General features: G+C 42.3%; 1 protein-coding gene across 8 annotated transcripts in view; it reads left to right on the top strand.

The window, feature by feature from the left end:
* The window catches only part of r3hcc1l (R3H domain and coiled-coil containing 1-like), a 333,433-nt gene that overhangs the window by 129,787 nt on the left and 178,609 nt on the right, over positions 1 to 25,037 (top strand). For 7 of the 8 annotated variants that reach the window (XR_010020964.1, XM_063071402.1, XM_063071400.1 and 4 more), the window contains exon 2: positions 10,365 to 11,763. Coding sequence is in view for 7 of the 8 variants with exons in the window: in XM_063071402.1 (XP_062927472.1) it covers positions 10,384 to 11,763 (1,380 nt within the window). In the remaining variant the exon portion in view is untranslated. Of the gene's footprint in view, positions 1 to 2,000; positions 2,556 to 10,364; positions 11,764 to 25,037 lie in introns of those variants that run through there. The other variant, XM_063071397.1, reaches the window with a different exon arrangement.

Consider the following 25,037-nt stretch of genomic DNA (forward strand, 5'->3'; position numbering starts at 1 on the left):
GGCAGACAATCCCAGTGATTCCTAATCTCGTTCATAAATGACCAGCTGCTTGTTCTGGAAGTGTGGTTTTCGACTCTTTATTCAAGGGAAAACATACTCTTGCACCAAAATGGTGATCCCCACAATAATGTTACATGTTTCAGCTGCATCTTCACTTATTCTTCCAAGTTTTAGAGAATACAGGATTAGTCAACTCAACCGCTTGGAAAGCAATCCTACCACCCCAGGAACCAGTCCAGTGAATCTTCATTGCACTCCCTCTGTAGAGACTGCAGCTAAACACTGTTCACCAAGGCTGTATATGACTGTGGGGGGATAAAAACACCTGCACCTCAGATTCTCTCTTAATAAACATATCATACTGCTAATTGTTCGCTGATCTACATGTTGGCTTACAGTGTAGAAAGAAAGTTGATTCTCTTTCAACATCAATATCTCGCAATCTTTCATCACTTACTCTTGCTCCTCAGTTATGTACACTCAACTGGATAACTTCATACTTTTCCATATAATATTCCATCTGCCTTCTTAGGTTGTCAATGTTGCCTGAAGCCTCTTTCCATTCTTCTCCCTGTCCATCTGTAATTGTCCCTGAATTACAAAGGCATTTAGGACTAGCTTGTCTCTCGAGTCGTGCATCAGTCAAATTGAGAAAGGATGCCAGCTTTCCTTTGCTGACTGCTGTTGGTGAACCATGTTAGGGATTAAACAAACTAGCTGGGTAATTTGGTCATTTCTTGATTGCTATTACTAAGACTAGCTTTTAAATTAATTCCAGATTTACTTAATTACCTATATTTAAAAAACCCATCTGCAGCGGTGGAAATCACTCCATTCTCTAGATTGGTAGCCCAGAATTCTGGCAGCTAGTCCACTAATTTAACCACATTTTAATGTTTCATCCAAATGGGTTCTGGCAGAAACTTAGCTGAGCTGAAATGAACAAGTTTTTGATGAATGAGTGCAGCTTGGTGGTAATGTGCAATTTGCTTTCCATTATTTTACACAAGAAAACTAGTGTAGGAATAAGAACCAAAGTTCCTTATGCAACGTGCTGGCCACAACTCTTCTGTGCCAGTTCCATATTAACCTCAGTCCTTTAATCTTACAGCTACATGAAATATGTCCAAAGATCTGACCTCCACCACTCTAGGAGGAAGAGAATACAGGAGCAAGATAGATCAGCTGGTTGAGTAAACTCACATCAACGACTTTGCACTTGATATCCGTAAGACCAAGGAATTGATTGTGAACTTCAGAAGGGAAAGTCGAGGGAACGCACACCAATCCTCATTAAGGGATCAGCAGTGGAAAGAGTGAACAGTTGCAAGTTCCTGGGTGTCAACACCTCTGAAGATCTATCCTGGGTCTAGCATATTGATGCAATTACTTTGTACAAAGAAGGCATGACTGTGACTATATTTCATTAGGAGATTAGGAAACTTGGTATGAAATCAAAGCCTCCACTAATTTCCACAGGTGTGTCTTAGAAATTCTAATTGGTTGCATCACCTACAGAGGGGTCACTGCACAGGACTGGGAAAAGCTGCAGAAAGTTGTAAACTCAGCCAGCTCCATCTGGGCACTAGCCTCTGCACTATTGGAGGACACTTTCAAAAGGTGATGCCTCAAGAAGATAGCGTCTGTCATTAAGGACCCCATCACCCAGGACATGCCCTTTTCTCGTTGCTAACATCAAGGAGGAGTTACAGGAGCCTGAAGGCACACACTAACCATTTCAGGAACAGCTTCTTCTCCACTGCTATCAGATTTCTGAATGGACAATGACTGCATAAACACTTTCAAATGGTTCAATTTAATACCAGAGAACGTATATAGTATACAACCTGAAACACTTACTCTTTGCAAACATCCTCAAAACAAAAAATCTCAAAGAATGAAAGACAGAAACGTCAGAGCACCTCCCAAGCCCCCTCTCCCCCCCACGCACAAGCAGCAGCAGAAGCATTAACCCTGCCTCTCCCCCCATGCACCAGCAAAAGCACAGACTTCCCTTCCCCCAACTGCAAGCAATAGCAAAATCCCCCAAAGAGACCTTGATCTAGAGTCCATCAAAATCTACAGTCCCTAGCCCAGCACTTCGGTATCTCAGATAGGCTCTTTCTCACTCGTAAGAGAGAGAGAGAGAGAGAGATGACTGCTGCAACAACAAGAACGGGAGACCAGCAACCCACTGTTCCAGTGTTACAATCTTCTGCATCGACAGGCTCTCGCTCACCATCAAAAAGAGAGAGAGAGAGGATCGTTCAAGTACAGGGGCCTTCTTCCAACAGCAGCACACACTGCCAGCTCCCACAGTGCTTCAGTCAGTGACATTGACAGGGAACTGGGTCGTCTATGGAGCTGCACCCCAAAGGCATATCTTCCAGGCCGCACGACAACTCTGAGAACTCACCGCTCACAGAGAACTGTAGTTCGAGCTGCAGCTACAGATCACGGACTCCGGTGGGACCCCAGCCACCACGAAAAGAAAAGAAAGTCATGAGAAAAGAAGAATAAGCTGTTTTGTGGATGAACTGGAAAAAGTCCCTTAGGTCTGCAAAAACCTCTGGTGCCATCTTTTCTCACTTATTTTTCTCTTTTTGCACTACTTCATTTAATATTTTGAGCTTTTATTATCATGTATTGCCATATACTGTTGCTATAAAACAGCAAATTTCACAACATATGCCAGAGATATTAAGCCTGATTCCAATTCTGAGAGTCTCTATCCTCAGCGAGAAGATATCACTACGTACCTCTGTTTTAAATTACCTTTGTTTTGTTGATTTATGCTCTCCCTTATTGGAATTGGTTTATTGTTGTCACAGTGAAATGCTTGTCCTATATTCTTTTCATATAGATCAATTCATTGAGGTAGAAGAAGGTAAAACGATAGCAGATTGCAGAATAAAGTGTAACAGCTATAGAGAAAATGCAGGTAGACAATAACGTACAAGATTATATTGAGGTAGATTGTGGGGTCAAAAGTCCATTTTATTATACCAGGAAACTTAGGACTGACAGGAGGTACATGGAATGGCAACTGGTCATGTTGGATTTGTCCTAAAGCATGTCTAGGCAACTTTCCACAGGATAGGTACCAATATTGTAACTGTGCTGGCATGTTATAGCTAGTGGCACAGTTAGTTTTGGAGCACAAGTCTTCAATGCAACCAGGATGCCATCAAGTCCTTTGCTGATTCTGGCGTTTTCAGGTGTTTCTTGATAACACTTGAACTTGCACAGATTGACTAAAAGGTGGGCTCAGGAGTTTGCTGAATGTTTCTGAGTGCAGATTGCAAATCCTTAAATGTCTCTTATGCTTGGTTCCAGTCTCATTCAGGATGAGGTTTTCTTCCCCATCAGTTGCTTAATTTTCTACAGCTCATCATGACAGACCACAAAGACACACAAGGGCTCCAGATGAAGGGTCCTTAAACAAAATGTCAGCTGCCCATTTCCTCTGTAGATGCTGCTTGGCCTGCTGAGTCTCTTCAGTGCTTTTTGCCTAGGGTCTAGGGACGCCACGGTAGCGTAATGGTTAGTGCGACACTATTACAGCTCATGGCATCAGAGTTCGGAGTTTAGTTCCGGTGTCCTCTGTAAGCTTGTTGGTACATTCCTTCTTGTGTGCAGAGAGGCTTCCTTCTACAGTCCAAAGGCATACCATTTAATAGGTCAATTTTACTGCACCTGGCTCTGTGATGAACGGAGGTCATGGTCTACTTCAGCTGGCTTCATGTGTTTTGTAAAACTTCAGTTCTGAATTCTATTTGTTTACATTTATTGTTTGCACAAAGTATTTTTTCTCTGTGCATTGGGTATTTGATGGCCTTTTTTTCAATGGGTTGTTTTGGGGTTTCTTTGTTTAGTAGCTGCCTGTAAATAGATGAATTTCAAGGTTGTATAATGTATATATAGTAGATAATAAATGTACTTTGAACTTTTGAATTGGTTATTGTAAATTGGCCCTTGATTAGGCTAGGATTAAGTTGATCAGTTGCTGGCTTGCATAGCTTGGTGGGCCAGAAGCTCCTGTTCCATGCTGTATCTCTAAGTAAAAAATAAAAATCATGAGCTTGGTCCATTCCGAATCCTTAGTTCAAATTTCAGGTACACTCTGAGCAGCTGCTTGCTTTTTAGATGAACTATTGCCAGATCTGGAGGGCCTGAGTTAGGAGGAGGAGTTGGCCAGGTCTTTTACCTTTGAATCGGGGAGACTAAAATGTGACCTTATAGAAGTATTTAAAATTATGAGAGGCATAAATGAGATGCAAAACCAGGAGGAATAAATTTAGGGTGAGAGGAGAAAGATTTAAAAGGGATCTCAAGGGTAATTTCATGATGAGTATATGGAATAAGGTGCCAGAGGAAGAAGTTGAGGCAAGTACATTAATGTAATTTATAAAGCATTTGGACAGTTTGATGGAGAAGAGGGGCCTGGAGGGATATGGGCCAAACACAGGATATTAGGGCTAGCTATGGCACTTCCCTTTCAATGAAGTTTACTGAAGAAAGATACCACTGGCTGATGCCACGACTGTCTCCATGCGGAACACCAGGAACTGTCGCACGGCAGAGGACAAACAGGTGTCAGTGCCATACAGCAAGTTTTAATTTGCCTGTTTTTTTTTCCCCCCAGGATGTGATCTGAACCCATAACTCAAAAGAGGAATGTTTAAGCCCTGAGCCAGGTTGACATTTCAGAAATCTTTTACATTAGGAATAGAATACGGGAAGCAAAGGCTGCAGGAGCAAATCTTTTCAGATCCAACATTAACGGGCTGTTACAGTCAGCAGAGTCATGCAAAGCCTAAATTAAGTGATCCATCAGGACCATGACTTAGATAAATGGTAAATTAATTAAGAAGCAAGTGTGTGAAAACCAGTTAAGGAATTGAATTCGCATCGCTCCATTACGCTCTTCACCAAGCTAGACCTATGCACAGGTTGGGCAGAGTACTTTCAAAATAACACTATAAACCAATATTTGGCTCCACATTACCATCTTAAAAGGTTTTTTTGTATATTGAGCAATGGAGACTCATTCCATATATGCAAAACTCCTGTAAATACAAAGCACAGACTTGAACTCTGATAACAGAATAAACTGTGGGTCAAATAATGTCGACTTCCTGTCAGCTCATGCATTGATCGGATTACTTTCTGAATACATGACATCTTCAACTAGAAACTAACTGCTTCTGGCAGGTCAAGCATAATGTCATTATGTTTTACTTTACAGGAAGTCTGCTTGAGAGGGCTGGGCTGTTTAATGGTTTGGTCAAGATTATACTCAAAGTTCAAAGTAAATTTATTATCAAAGTACATACAGTATATGGCACCAAAAAACAGCCCCGAGATTGATTTTCTTCGGGACATGCTCAGTACATCCAAGAACCATAAAAAAATCAGTGAAAGACCACTCCCAGCAGGGCAGACAACCAACCAATGTATGCAGGATAACAAACTCTGCAAATACAAAAGCAAAAAAGAAATAATAATAATAAATAAATAAATGCAATAAATATCGAGAACTTGAAGAGTCCTTGAAAGTGATGTTCACCTCTACTATTTGAGCTAGCTTGGAAATAATGCAGTTCACAGTGCAGAGGAGTGCTAAAATTCAAAGTTCTATGTAAATTTATTATCAAAGTACATCTTTGTCACCACATACAACCCTGAGATTCGTTTTCTTGCAGGCATACACAGTAAGTCCAAGAAACACAATAGATTCAGGGAAAGACTACACACAACCAGGTTGGACAAGCAACCAATGTGCAAAGGAGAACAAGTAGTTGAAGTGCATAAAGGGGAAAAAAATAAGTGTATCAAGAACATGAGATGAAGAATCCTGTAAAGTGAGTTCATCGGTTTCGGGAACAGTTCAGTGATGGGGTAATTGAAGTTGAGTGAAGTTGTTCCCTTTGGTTCAAGAGCCTGATGGTTGAGGGGTAATAACTGTTCTTGAACCTGGTGGTGTAAGTCCTGAGCCTCCTGTATCTTCTTCCTGATGGCAGCAATGAGAAGAGGGTGATAATTAAGTGAGCATATTGTGAGAAGAGGGCGTTAATTAGTGGGCATATTGTTTGACTGTTTTAGCCTACCATTGCACTGACTTCCCAGTATGCAACAGTAATGAGCAGTGGTGCTTTAAATCTTCATTTCTATATTGGATTTGAAGGACGAGGACTGTATGAAAATATATCTAGAATTTCAGTGGGAAAAGGGACACAATCCTTGCATCAAAAGAGCAAAATAAGAAAGATTGTGCATGAAAGAAAAAAAATCAAAGTAAGATATTAATATCAAAAAGATTGAAGGAAAAAATTTACAAGGATTTTGCCAGGACCTAAGGACCTGAGTTATACAGAAAGTCTGAATTGATTGGGGCTTTGTTCTCTGGAACATAGAAGAAAGAGAGATTTGATAGAGGCATACAAAATTACAAGGGAGATACAGCATGGAATAGACCCTTCCGGCACTTCAAGCCACACCACCCAGCTATCCCCCAATTTAATCCTAGTCTAATCATGGGACAATTAACCTACCAACCAGTATATCTTTGGACAGTGGGAGGAAACCAGAGCACCTGGAGGAAACCCACATGGTCACAGGGAGAATGTACAAACTCCTTACTGGCAGTGGCATGAATTGAACTCGTTTTGCCTGTACTGTAAGTTGTGCTAACCACTACACTACTGTGGAAGAGTGAAGTGTGAGCAGGCTTTTTCTAATGAGGTTGGGAGAGACTAGAACTAGAGTTCTTAGATTCAGGATGAAAGGTGAAATACTTAAGGGGAACCTGTGAGGAACTTCTTCACTAAGAGGATGATGTAGGTGTGGAACTAGGGTTAGGATGGATGTGGGTTAGATTGCAACATTTAAGAGCAATTTTGATAAACATATGGATGGGAGATGCTTGGAGGTCTATGGTCCAGATGTGGATCGATGGGGCTAGGCAGAATAACAATTTGGCACAGACTTGATTGGCCAAAGGGCCTATTTCTATGCTGTAGTGCTCTTTGACTCTAAAAAAAGCCATAAGACATAGGAGCAGAATTGGGCCATCTGTTTCATCAAGTCTGCTCCACCATTCAATCATGGCTGATCCTCTTTTTTTTATCTCCACCTCAGTCCCAGTTCCCAGCCTTTTCCCCATAACCTTTGATGTCATGTCCAATCAAGAACCTATCAATCTCTGCCTTAAATACACCCAAGGACCTGGCCTCCACAGCTGCATGTGGCAACAAATTCCACAAATTCACCACCCTTTGACTAAAAATATTTCTCTGCATCTCTGTTTTGAAAGGGCACCCCTCTATCCTGAGACCGTGCCCTCTTGTCCTAGACTCTCCCACCATGGTAACCATCCTTTCCACATCTCTGTCTAGTCCTTTCAACATTCGAAAGGTTTCAATTAGATCCCCCATCATCTTTCTGAATTCCAGCGAGTACAGACCCAGAGCCATGAAACGTTCCTCGTATGATAACCTGGAATCATCCTTGTGAGCCTCCTCTGGACCCTCTCCAATGCCAGCACATCTTTTCTAAGTTGATGGGCCCAAAACTGTTCACAATACTCAGGTGAGGCCTCACCAGTGCCTTATAAAGCCTCAGCATTTTAGGGTCTAGTGCAGAATTGAGTAAGAAGCGCTGGAAGAAATTTCTGACACATGAAACCAGTATATCAGTTGATATAAAAAATTTAAAAGCTTATTTATTTTTTTCTTCTGCAAAGTGCAAAGCTACATGAGTTTTGTTGATGCTGAGGGCCCAAGAGATGGGCTTAAATCAATAATTTGTTTGAATTTTCTAGTAGATTGAAAAGGGCATCACGCACTTGAAGTAACCGACCCACAAAACTTCAGTAATGTGGTTTAGATTTTCCCTTTCTCATACTGATGTCCGTTCAGGTGTCTTTCAGAACGAATCTAGGATGACCAGGAATGGTGGTAATAATCTGGCCTCACTGAATATTCTGAGCTTTTGCTTTTCTCTTAAGGCAGAGTCCTTGTATTTTAGAACAGAATGAGATGTCAATACATACGATGCATTTGAGGTACAATAGATATTTTAAGTCCCAGTGAAACAGTTGTAGCCAGTGAGCATTTACAGATAAAATGGGGAATGAAAAGTGCTGTCTCTCGCCTACTCTTATCCCAAATGATTGATGGTTAATAATCTCAAATTGAAATAGGACTCTGATACCTTCAGCAACACTATCTTACATTTACAGAGGCGTTAATGTAGCAAAAGACCCCGTGAAACTTCCATAATCAGGATTGGACGAGTAATAGAAGGTATGGGAAGAAGCATCAAAAGCATAGGATTTTTGTAGGATTTTTTTTAAAGTGGGAGGCTGAAACAAAAGAAGGGTCTCGGCCTGAAACGTCGACTGCGCCTCTTCCTACAGATGCTGCTTGGCCTGCTGCGCTCACCAGCAACTTTGATGTATGTTGCTTGAATTTCCAGCATCTGCAGAATTCCTGTTGTTTAAGTTGCAAACTGTAATGAATTGAGGAATGTGTGGCAGAAGAGCAGGGGATATGGGCTGGAGTGTGAGACTTGAGAAGGCAAAAATACGGAAGAGTGTAACATTGGAAAGCTCTGAGCAAGTGAAAGGGTTGTGAAATCTTTTCTTTCAACAATAATGCACACTTGTACAATACATGAAATTTGCAATATAAGTACAAACGACTTCTTTCCACTTGGCTGTTACAGCCATCAAGTAGTACACCCTGGAGATGGACCTTCAGCCCAACTCGTCCATGCCAAATAAGGCCCATCTTTGCTAGCCTCTGAAATAAGAGGAAATTGCTGACAGCCTTGCTCCAAAACCCTTCCCACCCTGTAAGCAAACTTGTAAGCTAGTTTGTAATTGCATCCAGTGCAGTCCCATTTCCTATGTGGTCCACTTCAAGTTGTTGTCCAGAAGGTTATTTAATATTTTGATATCTATTACTACTTGGGGGGTGGGATAGAGCAAATTTAAGTCATAGTTAACCAAGTGATGGTAGCCCAATATCTGCAAATCTTCAAGCCCACTGGAGGCTGAAGACAGTTTGTCCTGGGTTTAGAGGATGCATGTGTGTGGGTGGGTGAGGAGGAAGTGCAGGGCTTATTTTGCTGTTGCTTTATTGATTACTGTGTTCTAATTTGTTGTGTTCTGTGTTGTTCTGCCAAGCATTGTGGGTATGCAATGTTGGTGCCAGGGAGTGTGGTGCCCCCAGCACATCCTTGGTGTGTTAGTTGTTGATGCAAATTACGCATTTCACTGTATGTTTCAATGTACATGTGATAAATAAAAGTGAATCTGAATCCATCCTTTTTCTCCACCTTCACCTGCCTCTCCATCTTTTCTAGCTGCTTCTTTCTTAACTATTTTTCTTATCTGCTTTCCCCATCACCAACCTGTCTCCATCTCCCATCTCTACCTCCCCTCCCCACTCTCTGATCAATCTGTCCAGCATCCTTTACGCATTTGCCCCATCCACCATTGACCTCTGTTCCCTGTCTCACAACCACCAGTTACCCTTCTTTACTCTTAGTCCTTTTACTATCCAATACATTGACAGTTCCTCCTCTAAGATGCTGCTCAACCCACTGAGTACTTCCAGCAGATTTCTTGAAGTACTAAAGAATTTGAACACGTGGGCAAGAGTGGGATGCTGGAATTTGGCAGGAAGATCATCTATGATCTTATTGCCGGCTTGAGATGCTGTGTGATGTCCCACTGTTTTTGTTTTTAACACACTTTAAATGTTGTGTGCTACTTTTAATTCTCCTCAGTTCCTCTCACCACATCAACTCCAAGTGAGAGACCTACACCTGCTTTGGCTTCACCATATAATGCTTCCTTGTGTAGTTGTGTGGAACAGGAGTTACAGATGTTCTACTGATTCTTTCTTCTTGCAGTTCAAATGATTGTTGTTTGAGAATTTATTGTAATTTCTGCTTTTGGGGCCTCCAGATATAATTTTTTTTTGTAACTAGTTGTCTGACCATCCTACAATAAGAGTCAGTAATGGCAATTTATTTTCTATCCTTAGTCATATTCTTCTTAATTCTCAGCACACCTAGTCTTTCAGTCTGAGGTTGTTCCAATGTACATTATGGTCCTTGTGAGAAGCAGCATGAAAAGAACAGAAAAAAATAACTGCTTTACTGAAAAGAACTGCTTCTGAATTGAAGAAGGTTGCCATGTATAACTACTGCAAGTGGGATAATTACTTTAATATTCAATGTGACAGACAGATAATTAATTTGCCCCCACAACTTTCTTACTTTCAATACTTCTTGTTGTTCATGGACAGGAGAAAATGTATTGAGTTTTTGACTCTTACTTGGTTGTGTTTCAGATAAGATAAAAGGAACTTCATGGAGCCTGGACATGACAAGAGCAAACCACGGTCAAAGAGGCCAGACAAAGCCCTGTATGTTCCTCGAGCCCGTCGGCGTTTGAGAGCAGAACCACAGACAGATTGTGGTCCCAAACAAAAAGGGCAAGGTACTCTTGTAAACCAGAAAACTGTCTCAAAAATAACAGATGCAATAGGAAAGAATGAAACAAGTGCAAGTCTGAAGTCTTTGTCTGAAGATTTGGGCGCACACCATGAGCAAATGTTTGCAGAAGCAAACTTGCCCGAACAGAAGGACAGTAAGACAGAGTGTGGCCATAGAGATTCAGAAAGAAGATTGAATTTAGATGAAAACAGGCACATAGGAAACACTGTACAAGAGAAGGTGTCAGATGAAGGACACGGACTAGAATCAAAGCACCCAAAGGAAAAGAAAGCAACCCAGCAGAAAAGTAGGGTAGGATCAAACAATAGTAAAGTACACAGTAGAGAGAAGGAGTCACTGCACAAAAAGGCAATGTCAGAAAGATGTAATATTGATGCAGCAGCAAACTATTTACTTAACGTTCCTAGTTCGATAGCTGAGAGCAATAGAGAAGTAATGAAATCCGGATATGGAGAAATTCAAACCCATCCCCGGCAGCTTCAATCAAATGCATATAACAATGAACAGGGAAATAATAATCAACCAAACACAGTAGATTCAGCAGTGGAAGAACTGGAGACTGATGTAAACAAATCTTTGCCTTTCAATTCTGCCTCTCCTTTGAACATGAGGTCTGATTTTGACACTCTTCAACTGAATGAACTGGCCTCTTCTAAATTAACCAGCTGTGAATGTTCAGATGCTGAGCAATGTGCAGGATCAGGATGCTCAAATGGTGTAAACGAGCCATGGCAGATGGAAGGAAGCTGTAGACAATATCCATGCACTGGAGCATCTGAAGTAAATAGTTATAAGATCCTCGCTGAAGTGAACAGTTCGACAGAGCATGAAACCAGGGTAGATAATGTCTCTTCTTCACAAGCTCTAAAAGAGGGTTTTGTATCCCTGCCTGCTTCATTGGAAAATGTGGTTTGCTCGGACACCCCACATTCCAAAATTATTAGCTTGTCGGCTGTACAAGGAGCTGAAGAAGCAGGGTTCTTGGAATATAGCAGCAGTATCACAGTGGACTCAATGAACAGTGAACCAGTCAGTGCAGAGGGGAGTGCTGAAACCGGTGCTGCCTTGCAAAGTGTAGGAGAGATCTCACTAGATTTGGCCCAGTTAACTACTACCAATAGCGGAGAACCTAAATGTACTGAAAGGCCACTTGTCGAAGAACCGGATGGTGACTCTTGGGATGCTCTTTTCAACGATGATGGAGATTGCTTGAACCCCCATCTTCTGGAAGAGGTAAATCAAGGATCCTCTTTTTGTTCTGAAATTTGATCAGTAAGAATATAATTTTGGGCTTCATAATTAACTTAGTAAGAAGGTTATGTCAAACTATTTTTCAGTGCTGGTTTGCCTAAAACCAGGTGATTGCTTTCCAGACCTTGCAGAGGAATTAAGAAAAAGCAATATGGTCCTAGGTGGGCATAAGAAGGTTTATCAGATTGGTCTCAATTTCAGCTGCAATATTGGACCATAGAAGTTGGCTTGATCTCACTGAAGCAAACAGTGGATTAGAATGAGATGCACAAGATCATGTTGGATTCAGAACAAATAAAAGCAACACGAGCAGACTGTCCAGAACCATTTGATATGGGTTTAAATTCATATAGGCAAAATACACCATGTGGATCTTTTTGTTCAGAGCAGTGAACAACTGGAATTCTCTGCTCCTGTGTCTAATGGTTCACAAGACAAATTAGGCCATTAAGATAAAAGGCAGAAAATTCTAATGAGTTTTACAAGGTGTTTTTACAGCGAGGGTTAGGTGCCAGAACATGCTGCCTGGAGAAATGGTGGAAACAGATGTGAAAGCAACATTGAAGAGACATTTAGATAGACAAGGAATTGGGGAGAATGTATACCACATGCAGAAGACCATAAGGCATAGGAGCAGAATTAGGCCAGTCTGCGCCATTATTCTATCGTTGTTGATTTATTATCCCTCTGAACAGCAGTCTCTTGCCTTCTCCCCCTAATCTTTAACAGCTTTACTATTCAAGAACCTATCAACCTCCACTTTAAATATACCCAATGACCTGATCCCCACGGTTGTCTGTGGCAACGAATTCCACAGGTTCACCACCCTCTGGCTAAATAAGTTCCTCCTCGTCTCTATTCTGAAGTGGTACCTGAGGCAAGGTTACCAGAAAGAAATTGAATAGGGAAAATAAATTACTGGGTTGGGTGAAATAAAGACCATAAGGCATAGGAACAGAATTAGGCCATTCAGCCCCGTTGAGTCTATTCCACTATTCTATCATAGCTGATTTATTATCCTTCTCAAACCCATTCTCCTGCCTTTTCCCCGTAATTTTGATGCTCTGATTAATCAAGAACCTATCAACCTCCACCCTAAATATACCCTGCACAACCTTCTGTGACAATGAATTCCACAGATTCACCATCCTCTGACTAAGGAAACTTTTCCTAATCTCTGTTCTAAACAGATGTTCCTCTATTCTGAGGCTTTGCCCTCTGGTCCAGACTGCCTTGCTATGGGAAGCATCGTCTCCACATCCACTCTTCCTAGGCCTTTCAATATTCTATAGGTTTCAATGAGATCCCCACCTTATTTTTCTAAACTCCACTGAGTACAGGCCAGAGCCATCAAACATGCCTCGTATGCTCACCCGTGCATTCCTGGGATCATTCTCATAAATCTCTGCTGGACCTTCTCCAGTACCAGCACATATTTTCTTACAAAAGGATACCTAAACTGCTCACAATATTCCAAGTATGGTCTGACTATTGCCTTATAAAGCCTCAGCGTTACATCCTTGCTTTTATATTCTAGTCCTCTCAAAATTAATGCTAACATTGCATTTGCCTTCCTTATCACTGACTCAATCTGCAAGATAACCTTTAGGAAATCCTGCTCGAGGACTGCCAAGTCCCTTTGCACCTCAGATTTTTGAATTTTCTCCCCATTTTAAAATCTGGGTCATAACATAGCACCCAAAGCAGAATTGCCATTCCCCTAGTAAGCTCAACCACAAGCTGCCCTAAAAATCCAATTTGCAGTCATTCTGCAAATTCCCTTTCTTGGGATCCAGCACCAGCCTGATTTTCCCAATCTATCTGCATATTGAATTCCTCTCTGATTATTGCTCTTTTTACATGGCTAACATAACATGACAACACAAGTATCTAAATGTCATTTCATAAATAACAATAAGGGAATACATTTATGTATTCTTTTACATAAAGGGAATGGAACTAACTGGAAAAAAGAGAAAGCAGTGCTGGAAGGTCTCAACCAGTCAAGCAATATCTGTAGAAAGATTTATCATTTTGGGTCAGCGACCCTTCCTCAGAGTGAAACTGAGTGGACTGTATGGAACTGAAGTTGAAAGGCTCTTGTCTGTGCCGTAACAAGCATACGAGTCTATTTTTATATTTTGTAAGGACTTTGCTGATGTTTCTAGATCATGTTTTTAGTATCTGTTTGGGATGAGGCTAAAGGTAGAAATTCTGCTTTTATTATCAACAAATAACTTTTCCTAAAAGACTTTGGTTAAATGTGGCAGGTCTTGTATTTTTAACAGTAGATTGTAATGACCATGTCTGATGACCAATGAATTTGAATTGGAATAGTGTGGAGCTCATGGAGATGTTTATAAAGAGGGACTGGAGCATCCAGACTACCAGCTGACAGATGCAAGGTGGTGGTGTTGAAGTAATCTTGCTGATTGTTGCAGAGCATTCAGCAGCAGTAAGTATTGCAGATATGTTGGAGCCATGGCAAGGCAGAATGAGTATTAAATCCTGTAGCAAGGCTGTCACCCACAGTACAGTTCTGATGGTGGAGAGGATTTGAGAAATTCAGAAAAGAACCCTCATGTAGTATGCATTCACTCCATGCCCTGCCAGCAACTACTTTTGAGGTGTCCAGTTTAAGATTCTAATCACCTGGACTACTAATTGGGTGGGTAATTGAGTAATGATTGAAGGACCAAGGAATATTGGTGGGGCTGCTTCTTGCTTCAGGTCATCATCATTCACGGCCACCAATTGGAACATATCGACCTCCCAGAATCTGCATTAGGGTAGTGACTAAATCATGACAGAAAGAATCAGCTTAGATATGAAACTAGAGGTAACTCCCTTTCTGCTCTCTGAAATGTTCTGAGAGAACAGGGTAATATCTTACCCAAAAGGTTTTTTTCCAAATCTAGAGTGTTTATGTAGCACCCAATTTGATTACTTGCATACCTGGAGACCCAAAGTTAGAGTGTACCCAGATGAACTCTGGATATCACAATAAATGAATCTAAGGTCTTTGTACCAGTAATTGGGGTTCAGTGCCCATCACTGCCTGGAAGAAGTTTGTACATTCTCCTCGTGGTCCCATGGTTTTCCATGAGTGCTCCATTCCCCAGACATTCCAAAGACTTATGGGTTAGGGTTAATAAGTTGTGGGCATGTTATGTTGCTGTTAGAAGCATGGTGACACTTGTGGGCTACCCCCAGCACATCCTCAGACTGTGGTTGTTGATGCCAATGACACATTTCACTGTATATTTTGATGTTTTGGTGTATATGTAACAAATAATCTTATCTGAACAGAGTCACATGTTGATTATTTTTGAAAGGAACTTCTGTTATTGGTTCTTTTCAGACACTTTGAACCTGTGGTCCACCTCCTATCCTTCCAACATAATTTGCACAAATTTGCCTTTTTCATTTCAGACTCTCTTGCAAGCAATACCCTTGTGAGTCTAATGAGGTCTAACTTTAGCCCCTTATAGAAAAGGATTAGTGCAGGTAAAATGTCAAAGATTAATCCCAGTTAGAAGGGATAAACTGTTGCTCTCCATACTAAAATACATCTCATAATGTGAAGTAAAATCTAACAAGCAGTTCTCTAAAACTTGCTCTAGGAAAAGAAGGGAACTTTTAAATGACTACTATTTGTCTAAAAAGGAGTGATCAATGAAGTATATGGAATAATTCTAGCCTGAGCTTAGGGCAGCAGATTTAGATTTGGAGATAGAATGGAAGAAAATGGATCTCAATTATGTTTCGACTTCTGTAATTAAAGTGGCCAATTTCATCCATTTTCCTTGAAATAAAATAATAATACTGGTGTAATGCCCTGGTTCACATTTTTACTGTTATGCTGTATGTATTTCATCTAGCAGTTCTGTAAGAGCAGTCTGTTCTGCTGTCAGCCTGTTTGGGCTATTGTTGAAGTTAAGGTATGCTGAGAAATGTGTGGCATCCAATTAGGATGGTGGAAGTGGGGGGAGGTTTTTCTGGTCAGGGACTCTAAGGTTGGGTTTGGGTCTTTTGTTCGGCGGGAGATGAAGAGAGAAGACGCTGGAGAGAACAGGTTGTAGGATTCGACCTGGAGCAGGACTGTGATTCGATGAAGCCGGGGTGATGACTGATTGAGGATCAGTGAATATGGTGAAATGTTGAGCTCCAACTTGTACACACTTGACTGTTTAATTAAAATGAGCCCTTTTTGTTTTTCTTTACTAACCCTTAAGTTAAGATTCATAAATATAACTTCTTTAATCGTATGCAGTGTACTGTCTGTCATTTTGTGGCACTAATTGGTAATAGGGTAGTAAATTACACAGCATCCACACAGACTGGTGGTTAGGGTGGAGGAGCCCTCTCAATCTCACGAGTTTGGCTGGACCAGAGAGCATCTTCCCTGGATTACGTGTAAGACTCGCTTTGCCTAGTCGCATGATCTCGGGGGTGGCGCCCCCTACCCGACCAAACTTTAGCACTCTTGTTTGGGTGGGTACAGCGTGTTGTGTCCCCATGTAACATCAGTACCCCGAAATAACATTCAGTCCACAATGTGCGGTTAAACAATTAAGATTTTACATTTAAGTATGGGGTTAGTACAGAAACAAAAGAAAAGGAAAGCAATAAAAGGCGTCAATAATCTCATAAACATGTCCAGTGCACAAACATTGGAGCTCATGAATTCCCTTTCACTGATCCTCCTTCACTCATCATCGACCCGTGGGCTCCTGCCCCAAGGCCAGGCCCAGTGGGTCTGGCAACCACCTCCTCAAGCCGCATCTTCTCTCTTCAACCTCTTCGTGCTTTCTCTCTCAAGCCCGTGCAATCCAACAGCTTTCACACAGACAGAAAGAATAACATCTATCCCAATTGGTTACCAAATGAATACAAGTCCCGCTATCACTAATTATAACCCAAACCTGCTGCTATAGAGAACCACTACCTCAGCAGTTAACAGTACAGAGAAGCCATTTTATTCACCTTAGCAGTAACATAAAAGAAGAAACCCTTACATACGCAGCCAAGGAAATCAGGGCATTTCACTGGTAACAACTAACAGCATGTTTTAAAACTGGTGCTCATTGTGGCAGAGATCTCCATTTTAGATAAATGTTGCCCCTCATTTTGTCTCTGTTCGCTCTGTTACAGGAAAGATGTTCCAAACTGGAAAGAGTATAGAAAAGATTTAAAAGGACCCAAGTTATGGGGAGAGGTTGCCCATGCTGGGTCTTTATTCCATGGGGTAAAGTAGAATGAAAGGTGAACCTATACAAGTGTTTAAAATTCTGAGAGGAATAAATATTGTGGATATAAGTCTTTTCCCAGGTAACTGGAGTCCAAAACGAAGGGCTATAGGTTTAGGATGAGGGGGAAGGTTTAAAAGAGACCTGAGAGTCAGGCTTTTCACACAGCGTGTGGTAAGGAAAGGAATGGAATGGAATGGAATGGACTGCTAAAGGAAGTGGTTGAGGCAAGTACAATGGCATCATTTAACAAACACATGGATAAGTATGTGGACGGGTGGGGCTTAGAAGGACAAGCACAGATTGTGGAAATCAGGACTAGCTGGTGGGCATCATGGTCAGCATGGACTCTTTGGGCTGAAGGGCTTGTATCCATACTGTATTGCTCTGTGACTCTGTAGTTCAAGAGTAAAGTAGGGTGGAAATGAATTAAAATCCAACTGCTTGTTCCCATTGAAATATTTCAATTTCAGTAGACTTCCATTATCTAAATTCATGTTCATTTTCTCATTTTCACTTTGCACATAACTTATTTTGATGTAAGTTGCCATTTTATGTTACGCTCTTTAAGTTTTACATGTGGACCTATGTTAATGTGGAATAGAGAATAAATTGCCCAAATCCAATGTACGCATATCCTTCGCAATTTGCCCTGAGAGTAGTCTTTTATATGTTCCAGCATAGTCTAAACCCTAATTTAAAAAACCTGCAGATACTGGAAATCTTTAACTCAGCAGCTGAGGTTTCTTTACTGGTATACTATACCCTGTAAACTCCTGTTTTAAATACATTTGCTGTTCACAGGGACATGTAAAATGTTTAGAAATTCATTCCACTTAATCTTATACTTCAGGACATCAGGGCTAGATTATTACAGTTAAACCCAGTGAAATTTTCATTCCTTTTCCCAATATGGGCCTATAACCATTATGTCAACAGAAGTATTAGAAATACAGACAGAACTGATTTCCTGATCAGAGCTTGCAGAAGTCTTAGGCTTCTATTCTCAGAAAAGTCGCCGGAAGAACACGCCAACTTTCCCAAGCCTTGTCCACTTTGACAAAGGATATCCCGGATGCTGATTCCCAGGCTGCTGAGGCTGCAAATGTTGCATAATGATACAATAACATTTGACTTTTCTAAACTTCTTATTAAGTACTTGTTTTGACAATAACTAAATATTTATGGAGTAAGTACTTACGGGAGATCAAGTGGTCTATTGATGATTGAAAGCTGGATGGCTTTTGCTTATGGTAACTTCCTGATACTTTAATACCATTGTTTTCAAATAATCTTGCTGTGCCCGCATTAATGTCTTTACAAAGCAAAGAGGAAAGAGCTCAACCTTAATACTCTTAATACTCATAATGCTCAACTGATCTGGTTAACTGCTCCCTTCTGTACTCACACTGTAGACCCATGTGACTATATAGAGTGGACAGATAATTCTTAAGGATAGGTATAATGAAACGAAAGTTGTTCTTTTGATAAAATAGAATCTGATGGTTTTCTTTTATGAGTATGAAGACACGTAGTCCTCTTTTATTGTCATTTAGTAATTTGTTAGAGGCTGAGGGGAGACCAGATAAAAGTTTATAAAATCCTGAGGGGTATAGATTGAGTAAACAATCAGAATCTTTTCCCAGGGTAGAAATGTCAAATACCTGAGGACATACATTTGAGATGAGAGGTTTAAAGGAAATGTGTGGAACAGGTTTGTTTTACACAGAGTTGCGGGTGCCTGGAATGGGCTTCCTGGGTTGGAAGTGGTGTGCAAAAGGCTTTTGGATAGGCACATGAATCAGTAGGGAATGTAGAGATAGGGATCATGTATGTTAAATCTATGATGAGCATTTGATGCCTCTGGGCCACTACTCGATAGAATGCTGAAAGATAAGAGGAATTTCAGTGCAACCTACTGAATACTGCAAGGCCTGGATAGAGTTGATATGGGGAGGGTGTTTCCATTAGTGGGAGAGTCTTAGGGCTGGTTCCTAAAATAGTCCCTTTAGAACTCAGATGAGCAGGAATTTCTTCAGCCAAAGTCTATGGAATTCGTTGCCATGGAGGGCTATGGAAGCCAAGTCAATGGGTATATTTAGGAAGAGATTGATATGTTCTTGATTGGTAAAGGAGTTAAGAGTTACAGGGAGAAGGCAAGAGAATGTGATTTAAAAAATCAACTGTAACTGAAGGGTGGGTAAACCTAATGGGCCATATATCTTTATTCTACTCTTTATCTAATAGCCTTACATGCAGGTGGAAGATACAATACTGATAAGAGACATCATGTACCAAATGGTCTGTTCCTGCACAGTAACGATTTATGTTCTATTTCCTTAAGAATAAACGAATGCTGTAACTTAGTAGTACTCCTTGTAACATTGTTTGTCTCCTGTAAAATGGTTAAGCTGCAGGTGTTCCAGACCTTTCCTGGAACCTATGAGAGATGAAAGCAGATTTTTAAGACTTTGCTGTTCACAATCTGGGAAGGAAATCATAACATACAAAGCAATTGTGGGGTACCACAGTAATGTAGCGGTTAGTGCAACACTATTACACCTTGGGGTGTCAGAGTTCAGTCCCAACATCATCTGTAAGGAGTCTGTACATTCTCCCCATGGAATGAGTGGGTTTCCCCTGGGTGCTCCAGTTTCCTCCCACTGATTAGTAAATTAATTGGTCATTATAAATTGTCCTCTGATTAATCTAGGGTTAAGTCAGGGCTTGCTGGGCAGTGCAGCGTGAAAGGCCTATTCCACGCCATAGCTCAATAAATAAATAATGTATGATAATTATTTATTTTGTTTGAATTTTTTTTGCTTAGATAAAGAATTCTTCCTTCAGTCAGTTATAATTCAGCAAAGTCTGCTTGCTTCCCAGTTGGAATAAGGATGGGCATATTGGATGCCCAGTGCTGAGGGAGATGGTATTAGAAGCAGTCTCGAGAAAACAAAACCTTCATGACTGCATTCTGCCGGAATTTGCAAAGCTGCGAACAAAACAGCTGAGTCTGTAGGCAATGTGGATGATGGGGGTTAGAGCATGGTGATTAATAAAAAACTGCCAGTAGCAGAGGATGTACAAGGGCTAACAGGCAGCATAGTACACGACATAGAATCATCCCTCGCACATTGCAACAATGGTGGCAACAGCTTTGCATCGCCCATTTATCATGCTTTTCCTGTGATGCTGGTAACATTCTTGATCAGCAACTTTCATTCATGTGCTCTAACTAAGCTGGAATGCTCCATCAGTTCTGTATGTCAGAATGATAGATTCATTTTACGGTGCTCCTTTCTAGTTGTTTTCTGGTTGTAATTTTCATTTTAGTGTACATGCTCAAAGCACAAAAGGAAGTCTGATAGTAAAATATTGAAGTTTTTTTTCTTCTCAGCACTGTAAAATGTTCTGAGGTATTTCTGATGTGTCACCAGTGCAAGTTAATGATCAGATTGGATGATTTTGTGCTATTTAATTTTGTTTCTGTATTTATAAGCCTCAAATATATAGCCACAGAGGCAATTACATTGGAGTGTTCCATCCTAAAGATTATATAAGGACTGGAGATTTGTACTGGGTTGGTCATGTGACACTCGCTTTGCCTAGGGGCATGATCTCAGGGGTGGCGCCCCCTACCTGGCCAAACTTTAGCACTCTGGTTTGGGTGGATGCTGCGTGTTGTGTCCCTTGTGTAACATCAGTACCCCAAAATAACATTCAGTCCACAATGTGCGGTTAAACGATTCAGATTTTATATTTAAGTATAGGGTTAGTAGAGAAACAAAAGAAAAGAAAAACAAATAAAAGGTGCCAGTAATCTCATAAACATGTCCAGTGCACAAACATTGGAGCTCACGGATTCCCTTTCGCTGATCCTCCTTCGCTCGTCGTCAACCCCTGGGCTCCTGCCCCGAGCCCAGGCCCACTGTGTCCGGCAACCATCTCCTCAAGCCACGTCTTCTCTCTTCATCCTCTTCGCGCCTTCTCCTCCAAGCCCGTGCAAACTAACAGCTTTCATACAGACAGAAAGAATAACGTCTATCCCAATTGGTTAGCAAATGAATACAAGTCCCATTATCACTAATTACAACCCAAACATGCTGCTATAGAGAACCACTGCCTCAGCAGTTAACAGTCCAGAGAAGCCATTTTATTCACCTTAGCAGTGACATAAAAGAAGAAACCCGTAAACTCTCCCCCCACCAAATTTAGTCATGTCCTCATGACTTCTAAATAACTCGCCAACCCTTCCTGCAGACACGAAAACCCAATCCAGGTACAAACAATGACATTGCTCCCCAAACAGTAGATCTTACGCCCTGTTCCCCAGGCGCTACATAGGCCAACCTATCTGGGAGTTTCCTAATCCTCCGAGACCTCCGTACCACCTCACCTAAATCCTTCAGGCTCGGACACTACTGGGGATATCCCAGGTCTGCTTGCCAAATCCTCTCTCAATCTCTCAATCTCTCACTCATGCCTCCACTGCAGCTTCAAGCCTCCTGTCCTGTGTCCAGGCACCCCTGTCTCTCCTTCAGGGTCCTGCAGTAACTCAGGCTGCCCACAGCTAGCCCCTCCCCCTCACCTGACTCAGTGGGAGAAGGGCCAGGAGTCTCTTCATCCAACAAGGGGAAGTTAGCGAAAGGCTGCATGTACTACACCTCAATCTCATCATCCGTCAAATCCGTATTCTTCCCCTTTTCCTCGATTTGTAGCTGCTGTTTGGTTCTCTCCACGCTGGAGCATTTGGCCTGGACTGCTTCTGAAGCCTCTTCAGCCTCCTGTAATAGAGACGACGGCTTCTTCTTGGAGTCCTCCAACTCTTGCCACAGTCTCAGCAGTTCTGACTCACGCTTCTTGGCCATCTCGATCTGGGACATAGTTACTCCACCAGCTTCTTCCACCCCGACCTGAAAAGTAACAGTTAAAGAGTGTTCAGCCTCCAGTTTAGTGTTCACTGAACTTATCTCCAGCCTTTTCTTGCTAATGACTTCTTCCAGGTCAACTTTCAGTTTTTCTACTTCATTTAAACTGTCGATGGTCACCTTCGGGTTCCCTTCAAGCTTCTGCTTCCCTCTTCCGAGATCTGTCCGCAATTGCTTCACCTCCTCGGAAGTGTAGTCAAACTCCACTGTCTGGGCTCTCGGTTTTCTGTTGGCCATAGGCAGCTTCCTTTGTCTTCCCCAACTTGCAAGTCTTCCAACTGGTTCTGGATCACTTTCTCCAGTCTCTGCTGGGAATTCTGTCTCTGTCTCTCCATCTTCACTTCAAACTTGATACCATAGAGATGAGCTGCGACCTTCTCCAGACCTGGCACGTGTCCACAAAAAGCTTTAACTCTTTAGTTCTCAGCCGCTCTTACAACAGCCTCGCTTCATAGTCTTCCGAGGCAGATCCAAATACTAGGAGATCATCCAAATACACCAAAGCCCAGACAGTTCCACATCCCCCACCGTCTTCCTTTTGCCCCGCTGGAAAGTTGCAAGGGCTCCGGATATGCCCTGGGGCATCGTTTCAAACTGGAAGAATCCCAGGGGACTTATAATGGCCGTCTTCTCCTTGTCGGCCTCGCTCATCGGGATCTGGCAACATCCTCTCCTCAGATCTCGCACATTAAACCACTTTGCACCACTCAGACAGACCAGCGTGTCTTTGACCCTCGGGACCGCATACTGATCAGGTACAATGCGCCTGTTCAGGGTTCTATCACCCACACTCACACTGTCTGCATCCTCCACATCTACAGGGGCCAGTTGCCGCAACCTCTCTCACCGAGGTGTCTTCAGTGGTCAACTACACCCCCCCCCCCCCCGGTAGTACGTCAGAGTATCCACTAAGAGGGTCTCACCCTCAGATATTTCTCCCAGGCCGTACCACCATCAGCTCTCGTTTAAATTTTGTACTAGCCCAATGCTGCTACACACGTCCTCACAAGCAGCTCGAAACACTGGGTGCACAGATAATGTCCCCAAACAGCTCTCACCCACCTCCTCCTGGCAGGCCCCCATGTGCCTCCTCACCAGTGGGGTGTTGGTCCCCTCCAGAATCGAAATGCTGCCCGTCTCAACAGTGTCTGGACACATTAGCACTAACGATTCACTAACTTGGCCTCCGAGAACTCCAGTTTCACTGACCAATAATCGTCTTCTGGATAATCCCCAGCACTGAGATTCCAAATTTCCAGTGCCCGGAATAGTGTCAAGGGTAAATGCTTCAAATGTCATTTGTAAGACGAACTGTACAACAACTTGACCTACGCCCCAGTGTCGAGGATGGCCTTAGCATAGCTTCCCTCCATCTGTAACAACACACTGAAGCATGGTCCCACTAACCCCTCAGAAATAGGGTCTTTTCATTCCTGGAGTTCCTTTGTACATTGCTGGGAACGTGTTCCCCCAGAGACCCCACGGCGTTCTCCCACTGGGCCTCCATTAAGTTTCCGGACACCTGTCTGATCAGCTGAACAACTGAGGGAGGGGCTGATCCCCCTGGCACTGCAAGCAATTTATCCACCCCCCCCCCAGCCAGAGAAGATACCCTGAAAACTTTCCCTCGACCTCCTGACAGGTATGGAAAGCCCCCCCAGGTGCTGCATTTTACTTCCAGTCGAACCAAACGCATTTTCCCCCGCTTTCAGATAACTGGCAGCTGTCACTATGGGGTAATTGACCCTGACAGTTTTAACACTGTCACCAGCCCGCCTACTCAAACTTTCAACCAATCCCTGCCGCTCTCCCTCAACTGAGCACTGTCACTCATCTAACAACTGAGAGATCCATTCCACCCACGTCTTGTATGCCTCCACCCCTTCAGGGGTGGGCATTATTCCAAAGGGAAAACTGAGCCTGCCATAGCAGGAACGTCTGTTTGCCAGAGAAACAAAGGAGGACACTACCCCAGAATTCTCACTCTCCACTGGGGGACAAGGACTGATTAGACATTCCTACTCCAACCACTCTTCCCCCTCCCTCCTGACAGTATGGACAGCCCATGGCCCTGCCTCAGCTGGGGCACCAGTTGACACCGGTAATCCCACCTCCATGTCGTCAGCACTCGCCCGCACTAAAGCAAGGTCTGAGCCCTCCATTTTGTCAACTTTTTGTGCTTCAATTTCAAACTTACCATCAGCTTTAACCATACTCAAAGATCGAATTAACATTTCATCCAAGGTACAAATATCCACCCCACTCAGCCCATTACTAACCCCAATCCCACAGAGGCACACATTTCTAACCGCAGTCCCACAGAGACACACCAGCACTGAATTAAACAGAGCAAGCATACAGCACGCTACAAAATCCATATCCCGGACAAGCCCCTACATTGTAACACTCACTTTGCCTAGTGGCATAATCTCAGGGGTGGTACCCCCTACCCGGCCAAACTTTAACACTCTTGTTTGGGTGGATGCTGTGTGTTGTGTCCCCAGTGAAACATCTTTACCCCGAAATAACATTCAATCCACAATGTGCGGTTAAACGATTAAGATTTTATATTTAAATCTGGGGTTAGTAGAGAAACAAAAGAAAAGGAAAATAAATAATAGGTGCAACAATCTCATAAGCATGTCCAGTGCACAAACATTGGAGCTCACGGATTCCCTTTCGCTGATCCTCCTTCGCTCGTCATGGACCCCTGAGTTCCCGCCCCGAGCCCAGGCCCAGCGGGTCCGGCAACTGTCTCCTCAAGCCACGTCTTCTCTCTTCATCCTCTTCGGCCTTCTCTCTTAAGCCCGCGCAAACTAACAACTTTCACACAGACAGAAAGAATAACGTCTATCCCAATTGGTTAACAAATGAATACAAGTCCCATTATCACTAATTGTAACCCAAACATGCTGCTATAGAGAACCACTGTCTCAGCAATTAACAGTACAGAGAAGCCGTTTTATTCACCCTAGCAGTAACATAAAAGAAGAAACCCTTACAGTCATAATTAAGAAATCAATATTTTAATTAAATAATTTGGCATGCAAAAGAGAATTTTTGTACATTTCATGCCCTT

Source organism: Mobula hypostoma, chromosome 19 (assembly GCF_963921235.1).
Source record: "Mobula hypostoma chromosome 19, sMobHyp1.1, whole genome shotgun sequence".
Classification (NCBI taxonomy): domain Eukaryota; kingdom Metazoa; phylum Chordata; class Chondrichthyes; order Myliobatiformes; family Myliobatidae; genus Mobula; species Mobula hypostoma.